We start from the raw sequence: 13505 nt of genomic DNA on the forward strand, positions 1-13505 counted from the left end.
ATCGCTAAATCCCATGAAATCTTATACGTCTAGTCTCTTACGTGAATGAGCTAAATAATATTATTTGATATTTTATGGTAATGTGTTCATAATTTCACACATAAGTCGCTCCTGAGTATAAGTCGCACCCCCGGCCAAACTATGAAAAAAACTGTGACTTATAGTCCGAAAAATACAGTATTTAGTTACTTCTTGTTTTTCTTTTTTTTTTAAGGCTCCCATTAATGCCCTTTTAGCCTTCATTTCAGTACTGTTATTGCACTGGAGAATAATACAATCTGTTGATCTACTTGACATGCATTTGCACGACTGAACTCTGCTAAGCAATGTGCTCTACATACAACACACAAACAATGTGCTCTACATACAACACACAAAGACAAAGATATGTTTCAAAGGGCCAATTTATTTCAGGCCAGAACAAATTGACAAAACTAGCTGCAACATAACATACATATGGGCGGTATAGCTCGGTTGGTAGAGTGGCCGTGCCAGCAACTAGAGGGTTCCAGGTTCGATCCCCGCTTCCGTCATCCTAGTCAAGACACTTTACCCACCTTCTCCCAGTGCCACCCACACTGGTTTAAATGTAAATTAGATATTGGCTTTCACTATGTAAAGCGCTTTGAGTCACTAGAAAAAAAGCACTATATAAATATAATTCACTTCACTTACTTGACATAAGTAACAAACCGCATAATAACAACATGTCACAAAATGTCACAACATAGCTGTAAACCTGGCTTCACCCAAGGAAGGCACAAATGACATTACAGTGTTTCCCATAAACTGCCAAGATACTTGTGGTGGTGGGGGCGTGGCTATGGGAGTGGTCACCATGACATCATCGAGTAATTTACATAATTTACTACAATGATATGATTTTCTCTAAAAAGGCTCAAAAAATGTATACTTACTAATTAATAATAAGAGTTTTGTTTTAAACGTCCATCCATCCATCCATTTTACAATATAATTACAACACTTTATGTACATATTTATATACAGATTTGAACAATAAGTTATTCACTGAAATATATTTATTAATTGTGGTTCTTACAAAAAATATACACTACCGTTCAAAAGTTTGGGGTCACATTGAAATGTCCTTATTTTTGAAGGAAAAGCACTGTACTTTTCAATGAAGATAACTTTAAACTAGTCTTAACTTTAAAGAAATACACTCTATACATTGCTAATGTGGTAAATGACTATTCTAGCTGCAAATGTCTGGTTTTTGGTGCAATATCTACATAGGTGTATAGAGGCCCATTTCCAGCAACTATCACTCCAGTGTTCTAATGGTACAATGTGTTTGCTCATTGGCTCAGAAGGCTAATTGATGATTAGAAAACCCTTGTGCAATCATGTTCACACATCTGAAAACAGTTTAGCTCGTTACAGAAGCTACAAAACTGACCTTCCTTTGAGCAGATTGAGTTTCTGGAGCATCACATTTGTGGGGTCAATTAAACGCTCAAAAGGGCCAGAAAAAGAGAACTTTCATCTGAAACTCGACAGTCTATTCTTGTTCTTAGAAATGAAGGCTATTACACCAAATTGTTTGGGTGACCCCAAACTTTTGAACGGTAGTGTATCTTATAAAAATATAAAAGCTAAAATGTCTCTTAAAGCTCTGCCCCTTTTAATTAGTGCATACTAAATAATTTAACTTTAGCCTACTACTACAACCATATTATTTACCAGCAACATAAAGTGAAACAGAGGCAGAGGTGTCCTGCCACAGTCAGTAACAAATAAACAGAGAACAGTAGTGGTGGTAGATAGACACAAAGCTTCATCAAATGTGGAAGTTACCCAGCCCTACCTAATAATCATCATAATGTGTGTTTTGCTTCACAGGAAGAACAGTTCCAAGTGCCTGGTGCACTGTAAGATGGGCGTGAGCCGCTCCGCTTCCACTGTTATCGCCTACGCTATGAAGGAGTACGGCTGGCCCCTGGAGAAAGCGTACAACTTTGTCAAGCAGAAACGAGGCGTCGCTCAGCCCAACGCCGCTTTCATGAGGCAGCTGGCGGAATATGAGGGAATTTTGGACGCGAGGTAGGTTTTTTGGCTTCAGACTTCATTACTGCAAACCCGCAGCTGCTGCCACTCGTTTGACTTCCCAGTAAGCAGCGGCACAACAAGCTATGGAGGCCAGGAAGCGATGAGGACGGCTCAGACGAGCGTCCGTCTTCCAGCCAGTGTTCGGGCCAGGAGGGAGAGGAGGAAGCCTGGGGGGGCTGTGAGGCGTCTCCCTGCAGAGGTCTGGAGATGGAACCCCTGGACTCCCTCAACTACAACTACTACTTCAGACGCCTGTCGGACTCGGCCTTAGACAGCGAGCCCTCCACCCCAGTGCGGGGCCCGCCTCTCCTCGGCATGGAGAGGGTCTTCATCGAGATCGAAGACGTGGAGCGAGACGCCCTCCTGGAGGACGAGGGCTTCCCCATGGCTCATTTGGCGTTGCCGGGCGAGGGCACGGCCGCGCAGACGTGCGGGCGCCTCGACCCCCTGGAGGACATGAGGCTGAGGCTGGAGTTCAGCACGCTGGAGGAGGAGGACGAAGAAGAGGCCAAGAAGGAGGAGGCGGAAATGGCCGCCCTCGCTCAAGCCTCCGCTCATTCCGAGGGGAAGAGAGCCGGGGAAGAAAGTCGGTTAGGCTTCGCCAACTTGAACACCAACAACAGCAACCGGCTAGCTGCCAAGCGCAGCTGCCCGGCTGCCTTTGACGTAAGTTGAAACTCCTTTACAGTATTTGAATGTACACTTCCTGTTATCATAACAATATACAGCAGTGGTTGCCAAACCGTGGTATGCGGGCTCCATCTGTGCACGCCAAATAATCACTTGATTAAATGACAGTGTTTTAGTTTCCTATATTCAAACACAGTGTTACTGTTCAAACTGTGGGAAAAATAGAAAATATACCTGTTAAACGGTTTTAATGAATACTTTCGCCTACTGCGCTACTGTGTTTTAATGTCGGTCATTTTGGTGGTACTTGGAGAGCCAAGTGTTTTCTGAGGTGGGACTTGGTGGAAAAAGTTTGAGAACCACTGAGATACAGTGAATGGATTTACTCAAGTTTAATTTCAAATTTTCAGGAACTTTTTAAAGAGTGTTAAATTATTGTAAATATTTTTAGGCTAGTTTTGTCAAAACCGGGTGTGTTCACAGATTTTTTAATATTTTTTTCTATTTAGGTTAAATATATTTGGGGTTAAATTCGATAAAGATTACATTTAATGCGGTGAAATCCACAATATCACATATTTTACTTGAATTTAAGATGAAAAATTGTCCTTACATTTTTTTATGAATATTTTTTCTTATATTTAGTATACATTATTTATTGGTAAAATGTTTTATTTTTCGTCACATTTTTTTTTAAATGTCCCTAATGTATCAATATTTGTTCTTTTTATTTACTGTACATTATTGGTCAATTTAAGTATTTTTAGTCACAAATTTTTTAAAGATGTCCTTAAATCTTTGTATAAATATTGTTTATCTTCTATTTAGTATGTATTATTTATTAGTGATTTAGAATATTTTAAGTCTCACATTTTGAAAATATCATAACATTTTGTGTAAATATTTTTTGTTATATTCAGTATACAATATTCATTGGTCAATGTAATTATTTTTAGTCACACATTTAAGAAAAAAAAAGTCCTTAAATGTAGTATAATTTGTTTTCCCTTATATTTAGAATGCATAATTATTTGGTCATTTTAAGTATTTTTAGTCACACATTTTGAAATAATGTCCATCATATTTTGTGTAAAAAAATTTTTTCACACATTAAACAAATAAAAGTCCTTAAATTTAATATAAATATTTGTTCCTTATATTAAGAATACATTAATGGTCAATTTGAGTTGTTTTTTTGTCACATTTTTCTTAAATTCAAGATGAAAACATTTTGTACAAATATTTTTTCCTTTATTTGGTATGCATTATTTATTGATCAAATAAAGTGTTTGATCACACATTTTTAAAAATATTCCTTAAATTTCGTATAAATACTTTTTCATTTTATGTACTTTACATTATTTATTGGTCAATTTAAGTATTTTTAGTCACACATTAAAAAAATAAAAGTCCTTAAATTTGATATAAATATTTGTTCCTTATATTTAGTAGACATTAATTGTCAATTTAAGTATTTTTGTCACATGTTTTCCTTAAATTCAAGATGAAAAAATGTTGTATAAATATTTTTTCTTTCTATTTGGTATACATTATTTATTGGTCAATTCATCACACATTTTGAAAAATATTCCTTAAATTTTGTATACATACTTTATCATTATATTTACTTTACATTATTTATTGGTCAATTTAAGTATTTTTAGTCACACATTAAAAAAATAAAGGTCCTTAAATTTGATATTAATATTGTTCCTTATATTTAGTATACATTAATGGTCAATTTGAGTATTTTTGTCACATGTTTTCCTTAAATTCAAGATGAAAAAATTTTGTATAAATATTTTTTCTTTCTATTTGGTATACATTATTTATTGGTCAATTCATCACACATTTTGAAAAATATTCCTTAAATTTTGTATACATGCTTTATCATTATATTTACTTTACATTATTTATTGGTCAATTTAAGTATTTTTAGTCACACATTAAAAAAATAAAGGTCCTTAAATTTGATATTAATATTTGTTCCTTATATTTAGTATACATTAATGGTCAATTTGAGTATTTTTGTCACATGTTTTCCTTAAATTCAAGATGAAAAAATGTTGTATAAATATTTTTTCCTTCTATTTGGTATACATTATTTATTGGTCAATATAAGTATTTTTAGTCCCACATTAAAAAAATAAAGGTCCTTAAATTTGATATTAATATTTGTTCCTTATATTTAGTATACATTAATGGTCAATTTGAGTATTTTTGTCACATGTTTTCCTTAAATTCAAGATGAAAAAATGTTGTATAAATATTTTTTCCTTCTATTTGGTATACATTATTTATTGGTCAATATAAGTATTTTTAGTCCCACATTAAAAAAATAAAGGTCCTTAAATTTGATATTAATATTTGTTCCTTATATTTAGTATACATTAATGGTCAATTTGAGTATTTTTCTCACATGTTTTCCTTAAATTCAAGATGAAAAAATGTTGTATAAATATTTTTTCTTTCTATTTGGTATACATTATTTATTGGTCAATTCATCACACATTTTGAAAAATATTCCTTAAATTTTGTATACATACTTTATCATTATATTTACTTTACATTATTTATTGGTCAATTTAAGTATTTTTAGTCACACATTAAAAAAATAAAGGTTCTTAAATTTGATATTAATATTTGTTCCTTATATTTAGTATACATTAATGGTCAATTTGAGTATTTTTGTCACATGTTTTCCTTAAATTCAAGATGAAAAAATGTTGTATAAATATTTTTTCCTTCTATTTGGTATACATTATTTATTGGTCAATATAAGTATATTTAGTCCCACATAAAAAAAATAAAGGTCCTTAAATTTGATATAAATATTTGTTCCTTATATTTAGTATACATGAATGGTCAATTTGAGTATTTTGTCATATTTTTTCCTTAAGTTCAAGATGAAAAAATGTTTTATAAATATTGTTTCCTTCTATTTGGTATGCATTATTTATTGGTCAATTCATCACACATTTTGAAAAATATTCCTTAAATTTTGTATACATACTTTATCATTATATTTACTTTACATTATTTATTGGTCAATTTAAGTATTTTTAGTCACACATTAAAAAATAAAGGTCCTTAAATTTGATATTAATATTTGTTCCTTATATTTAGTATACATTAATGGTCAATTTGAGTATTTTTCTTACATGTTTTCCTTAAATTCAAGATGAAAAAAATTTTGTATAAATATTTTTTCCTTCTATTTGGTATACATTATTTATTGGTCAATATAAGTATTTTTAGTTCGACATTAAAAAAATAAAGGTCCTTAAATTTGATATTAATATTTGTTCCTTATATTTAGTATACATGAATGGTCAATTTGAGTATTTTTCTCACATGTTTTACTTAAATTCAAGATGAAAAAATGTTGTATGAATATTTTTTCCTTCTATTTGGTATACATTATTTATTGGTCAATTCATCACACATTTTGAAAAATATTTCTTAAATTTTGTATACATTCTTTATCATTATATTTACTTTACATAATTTATTGGTAAATTTAAGTATTTTACAAATACAAGTCCTTACATTTAATATACATATTTGTTCCTTATATTTAGTAGACATTAATGGTCAATCTAAGTATTTTTGTCACATGTCTTCCTTAAATTCAAGATTATAAATATTGTTTCCTTCTATTTGGTATGCATTATTTATTGGTCAATGTAAGTATTTTTAGTCATACATTTAAAATATAATACTTAAATTTTGTATAGATGTTTTCCTTAAATGTAGCACACATAATTTATTGGTAATTTATTGGTTATTAGTCATAAAAAAGGTCCTTAAAGTTTTTATAAATATTTATTTCCTTATATTTTGTCTAAATTATTTATTCACGTAGTTTTGTCAGACAAAGTTAATATGAAATATGTTCTTAAATTCAGTGTATATGTTGTTGTTTTTTTTATTAAGTGGTGTACATTTAATTTTTAGTCTAATTGTGTATATATTTCCCCTCTGATTTTTTTTTGTAAAATATTGTAAAAAATATTTTTTTCTCAGTTTGTATAAATGTAATTTTGCTGTAATTTAGTACAACGATTTCACATTTGTCTTCAAAAAGGAAGAAACATATTGAAAGTTTTCAGACATAAATGATTATAATGATTTCTATTCCATGTTGTTGACTGCTGTTGTGTTATTCATCCATTCAGGACAGCGCGAGCACAGGCAACCCTTTAAAAGTCAAACCCTCCTACCAGTCCTGTAAAGACTGCCTTCGTCTACCACAAGGCCGGCGCTGCGAGCGTCCGGCGGGGGGGCGATCCCACCGCCTCAACCCGTCTCGCCACTGCACCCTCCCCACCATCTGCATAGACCCTCCTGGAACCATTTTCACTTCCAGTCCACTTGTCTCCAGCAGCCACTTTTACCGCTGTTCCCCCACCACCGTCCCGCTGGACAACCGTCAGAAAGTGGTGTCGCCCATGAGCTGCCAAGACCCGACACACGTGTCAGTAGAGACTATGGATGAAGCCGAGGTGGAGGGACATACTGGAAATCCAGCAGAAATCCATTGAGGCGACCAAATATCGCATGGAACTGGAGAATCTGCCAAATTGGACACAAAGGGATCGGCTGCTGCCTCGACTGAGTAGCCTGAGCACGGGCAACAGAGCGGACTGTCCTGGCTTTGAAGCTGCAGGAGCTCTTTAAGGAGCACCGAGTCAGACTGGGACCAAAAGTCCTTCTGGAAACTGAGGATCTTGAGGATTATTACAAACAGGATGGATGCTGGGATCCCAGGTTTGTGCAATGCAACGTCAAATACCTAAAATCAGTGTTCCTTGCTGTATATTCCACAATTCAGCTCACTAACAGAAGAAACTTGATGGTTGGATCGCCAAGACAGGAGTATTTCACATTAAAAGCATTGCATCGTTCACAGGATTTGAGACTGTGACCACACTTGTAGAAAGGACGGATACTTTTGTACACTGCAAAAACTGAAGTCTAACCAAGATTGGATCCATGAAATGAAGCTAAAAAAGGTTTTATTTATTTTGACCAGGTGCTTATTAGCCCAGCACAGTAATAGTGGTGAGGACCAAACTGCTCATTCAGCATTAACCAGACCCTTTGCCAAGTCTAACCAATCCCCGCAATGCGGTATAAAAATGATATATTATAGCAGGGGTGTCCAAAGTGCGGCCCGAAGGTAATTTTTTAGCGGCCCCACGGCACATTCTAAAAATATGATGAAAAAAAAAAAAAAAAGTGGTATAAAAGAGCAAACAGGTGAAATGTAACAAGAAAATGTTGCATTATTTACTCTAATAACACAAAGCTGCCATGCAGGCTGTTTTATTTCTTTAAAAAATAATAATGAATCAAAATCAATGTCATTATGAATTATTGACCATTTCAAGGCTCCATTTACTTCACATTAAATATTCCACTTTGAGATATTTTTTGGGGAAAATGTTGTATATTTTTTGGTTGCCATTTAAAAAACAAAGTTTTTTAAAGAAGGGCCTAAAAAGAACAAACAAAAAACATAAACAACAATAAAACTTATAATTGACGGATAGATCTGGGGCCGTACTTATCAAGCTTCTTAGAATGACTCCTAAGAAGTCTGCTAAGAGTTGACTAAAGAGTAAATAAATTCCTCGCTGAAAGCTGCACTTAAAAGTTAGTTATCAAGCGTCTTACTCACACTTTCAGCGAAGTGTAGGACTGAATCTTAAGTGTCACACTCAGAGCTGAATTACGACATTACTATTTGCCGTAAACGGAATTTTAGGTGACGTCATTTCTGTGTCCATAGAAATGACCAATCACGGAAGGGAATCCGTTGTCTAAGAATAAAGAAATATCTTGGAAATATTTAAGTGGACAATGGGAGTGTATATTTTGACAATAAACTACAAAATAATACAAAACAAACTAGTCCCCGCCGGCACTCACGCTACCGCTCCCTCTCTTCTATCGCCCACACACTCACTGACGTCACTCACCTCACGGCCACACACATACGCTACTCTCATAACATTTTCTTTCCAATTCATTAATTAGGCAACTAATTTGAAACTGGTGTGGGTGGCTCTATATATACTAGCCCACTGCAGACACATGCAGAAATCAACAAGGAATCGAAAAGTATTAAATCTGTGACAAAAATAATATCCGCTCTGTCTAAACGATACCATTTGATCAGCTGCTCGTCATCAAAAAAAACAAAACATTGTTCCGTTCCCTGAACGTTCGCGCACGTCTCTCTCGCCTCAGTGCCATCCCCTGCTGGCAACTCCTAACCACTTAAGACACCTCTGAAGGTCTCTTAAATATCGTGGAGAGTAGGAGTGATTCTTAGACTTAAGAACGTTGATAAAAAGCTTTTATTCTTAAGTTTGAGAGTAGGACTACATTTCGCAAATTCTCAGGACTTAAGTGTAAAATGGCACTCTAAGAAGCTTGATAAGTACGGCCCCTGAAGTTGATCTTGAGACTATTGTGGTAAAAGTTTAAAAAAATGTTGGATTTATTTTTTTAAACTTTACTGAGCAGTACCCTTTTGGATCCCAAATCATTTAAGTGGGACTATTTTTTTTTTGAAGTGTCATTGCTCAAAAAAATAATGAATTAAAATCAATGTTGTTATGAGTTATTGACCTTTTTAAGACTCCAATTATTATATAATCTCAAATATTCCACTTTAAAATTTTATTGAGGGAAAATATTGCATATTTTGTGTTTTTTTGCATTAAAAAACACGGTTTTCCTTGACAAAAATGGCATACAACTTAAATCTTTAAAAGCGTTATATTGACTCATAAACCTAATGTTGATCTAGAGATTTAAACCTTGAATAATAATAATAATAATAATAATAATAATAATAATTAAAATCAATGTTGTTATGAGTTATTGACCTTTTTAAGACTCCAATTATTATATAATCTCAAATATTCCACTTTAAAATTTTATTGGGGGAAAATATTGCATATTTTGTTGTTTTTTCCATAAAAAAAACACGGTTTTCCTTGACAAAAATGGCATACAATTTAAATCTTTAAAAGCGTTATATTGACAGATAGACCTAATGTTGATCTAGAGATTTAAACCTTGAATAATAATAATAATAATAATAATAATTAAAATCAATGTTGTTATGAGTTATTGACCTTTTTAAGACTCCAATTATTATATAATCTCAAATATTCCACTTTAAAATTTTATTGGGGGAAAATATTGCATATTTTGTGTTTTTTTCTATAAAAAAACACGGTTTTCCTTGACAAAAATGGCATACAACTTAAATCTTTAAAAGCGTTATATTAACTCATAGACCTAATGTTGATCTAGAGATTTAAAGCTTGAATAATAATAATAATAATACTAAATAATGACAAATTTGTAATATTTTTTTGGACCAAAACCTTTTGAGGTCCCCGGGATCAAGTCTGAGTGGAGGCCTAAATGTATCTTTTTTATACATATATTGTATTGGTTTTTAAAATAAAAAATATCAAAATGGCCCCCGCTTGCTTTGATTTTTCAGTGTGCGGGTCCTCAGTGGAAAAAGTTTGGACACCCCTGTATTATAGCATCTGGGTAATGTAGTATATAAACATTTATTTCCTAGTTTACATGTATTTATAAATCTTTTTATCCAATCAAGAACAGATTTTCTTCAGCAATGCCGACCGAGCAAAGAGGCAGCATTTACATGTTAGAGAAGTTGAAGTGTGATGATAATCTCTCGTCGTCGCTTATTCACAAATGCTCTTTAAGTGCGGGGGTAAATTTGTTGGATTGTAAATGAATGTTTTAGATCAGGCCCGGGCAATTATTTTGACTTATTTAGAGAGAAAAATGTGTCTGGGGGACGGTATATCTGAGTTTTAGGAACACTAATACAAAACCTCACAATAATGTCTGATTGAAAGCTAAAAACGTTATGACAGACCGCTTTAAAAAGGCGGAATGGAATTTTACTAGAGATGTCCGATATTATCGGCCTATAAATGCGTTAAAATGTAATATCGGAAATTATCGGTGTCGGTTTTTTTATTATCAGTATCATTTTTTATTTTTTTATTTTATTAAATCCACATAAAAAACACAAGATACACTTACAATTAGTGCACCAACCCAAAAAAACTCCCTCCCCCATTTACACTCATTCACACAAAAGGGTTGTTTCTTTCTGTTATTAATATTCTGGTTCCTACATTATATATCAATATATATCAATACAGTCTGCAAGGGATACAGTCCATAAGCACACATGATTGTGTGTGCTGCTGGTCCACTAATAATACTAACCTTTAACAGTTAATTTTACAAATTTTCATTAATTACTAGTTTCTATGTAACTATTTTTATATTGTTTTACTTTCTTTTTTATTCAAGAAAATGTTTTTAATTTATTTATCTTATTTTATTTTATTCATTTTTTTAAAAAGTACCTTATCTTCACCATACCTGGTTGTCCAAATTAGGCATAATAATGTGTTAATTCCACGACTGTATATATCGGTTGATATCGGTATCGGTAATTAAAGAGTTGGACAATATCGGCATATCGGATATCGGCAAAAAGCCATTATCGGACATCCCTAAATTTTACATGTTTTTTTACTGAATGAGACACCCAGAATGTACATGAAAATAAAGAATGTGGGGTATACAATATTAACTATAAAGGATAAAACACTGAATATTGACAACATATGAACGTCACACCCCCTCTCCATCCACATATTTAAAAAATGCAACAAACACAGTGAAATATGAACGCGAAGGGTAAAAGAAAACCCCACCTACAATCTGATACATCTGATATATCACTAAGCTTAAGAACTTTGTAGTAAAAATATTCTTCCGTGTCTGTCCCTGACACCCGCATTTCAGGCTGACACTCTGTGGAAACGCTCCCCGCCCACACTGCTTGGTGCCTCGTCTGAGCTGCTGTGACTTAGATTACCATAGTAACTAATTAGGTTACCATAGTAACTACTATATCATGCAAAATCGCAGATTCCAACCATTGAAATTAGGGATGTCCGATAATGGCTTTTTGCCGATATCCGATATTCCGATATTGTCCAACTCTTTAATTACCGATACCGATATAAACCGATACCGATATCAACCGATATATGCAGTCGTGGAATTAACACATTATTATGCCTAATTTGGACAACCATGTATGGTGAAGATAAGGTACTTTTTAAAAAAATACAATAAAATAAGATAACTAAATTAAAAACATTTTCTTGAATAAAAAAGAAAGTAAAACAATATAAAAACAGTTACATAGAAACTAGTAATGAATGAAAATGAGTAAAATTAACTGTTAAAGGTTAGTACTAGGGATGTCCGATAATGGCTTTTTGCCAATATCCGATATTCCGATATTGTCCAACTCTTTAATTACCGATACCGATATCAACCGATACCGATATCAACCGATATATACAGTCGTGGAATTAACACATTATTATGCCTAATTTGGACAACCAGGTATGGTGAAGATAAGGTACTTTTTAAAAAAAATTATAAAATAAAATAAGATAAATAAATTAAAAACATTTTCTTGAATAAAAAAGAAAGTAAAACAATATAAAAACAGTTACATAGAAACTAGTAATTAATGAAAATGAGTAACATTAACTGTTAAAGGTTAGTACTATTAGTGGACCAGCAGCACGCACAATCATGTGTGCTTACGGACTGTATCCCTTGCAGACTGTATTGATATATATTGATATATAATGTAGGAACCAGAATATTAATAACAGAAAGAAACAACCCTTTTGTGTGAATGAGAAGGGAGTTTTTTTGGGTTGGTGCACTAATTGTAAGTGTATCTTGTGTTTTTTACGTTGATTTAATTTAAAAAAACAAAACAAAAAACGATACCGATAATAAAAAAAAACGATACCGATAATTTCCGATATTACATTTTAACGCATTTATCCCTAATTGAAATACTTTGTATAGTTCAAGACTTAGTCATTTGAAAACATCCCTGCACATCATAATGGCAGCTACACTTTCCATTTTAAAGATCTCCATCCATCCATTTTCTACCGCTTGTCCCTTTCGGGATCGCGGGGGGTGCTGGAGCCTATCTCAGCTGCATTCGGGCGGAAGGCGGGGTACACCCTGGACAAGTCGCCACCTCATCGCAGGGCCAACACAGATAGACAACATTCACACTCACATTCACACTCTTCATTCACATTCTTAAAGATCTAAAAAAAAATTATTTGGGAATGTCCGGCGGGCCAGATTGAAAAGCTTAACGGGCCCCATGCGGACCCCGGGCCCTTAATTTGCCCAGGTCTGTTTTAGATGGACAAACACTTTCAAGCGTAAAACATACATGGAGAATGTCTGCAACTTGTGGATGACAATAATTCATTATTACTCTTATTAGTTATAATTACAGATGTCCGATAATATCGGACTGCCGATATTATCGGCCGATAAATGCTTTAAAATGTAATATCGGAAATTATCTGTATCGGTTTCTAAAAGTAAAATTGATGACTTTTTAAAACACCGCTGTACGGAGTGGTACACGGACGTAGGGAGAAGTACAGAGCAGTCATACTTGCCAACCCTCCCGATTTTCCCGGGAGACTCCCGAATTTCAGTGCCCCTCCCGAAATTTCCCGGGGCAACCATTCTCCCGAATTTCTCCCGATTTCCACGCGGACAACAATATTGGGGGCGTGCCGTCCCAGTCACATAATATCTACGGCTTTTCACACACACAATTGAATGCAAGGCATGCTTGGTCAACAGCCATACAGGTCACACTGAGG

The 13505-nt window shown here is 33.6% G+C and overlaps 1 protein-coding gene across 1 annotated transcript in view; it reads left to right on the forward strand.

The window, feature by feature from the left end:
* Nucleotides 1-8510, forward strand: part of LOC133638968 (protein phosphatase Slingshot homolog 1-like) — a 28953-nt gene extending 20443 nt beyond the window's left edge. The window contains exons 12-14 of the mRNA XM_062032021.1: nucleotides 1864-2064; nucleotides 2133-2736; nucleotides 6879-8510. Coding sequence (XP_061888005.1) covers nucleotides 1864-2064; nucleotides 2133-2736; nucleotides 6879-7244 — 1171 coding nt within the window. The 3' untranslated portion in view covers nucleotides 7245-8510. The remainder of the gene's footprint in view (nucleotides 1-1863; nucleotides 2065-2132; nucleotides 2737-6878) is intronic.
* Nucleotides 8511-13505: the final 4995 nt, after the last annotated feature.

Source organism: Entelurus aequoreus, linkage group LG21 (assembly GCF_033978785.1).
Source record: "Entelurus aequoreus isolate RoL-2023_Sb linkage group LG21, RoL_Eaeq_v1.1, whole genome shotgun sequence".
In the NCBI taxonomy this organism is placed as follows: Eukaryota; Metazoa; Chordata; class Actinopteri; order Syngnathiformes; family Syngnathidae; genus Entelurus; species Entelurus aequoreus.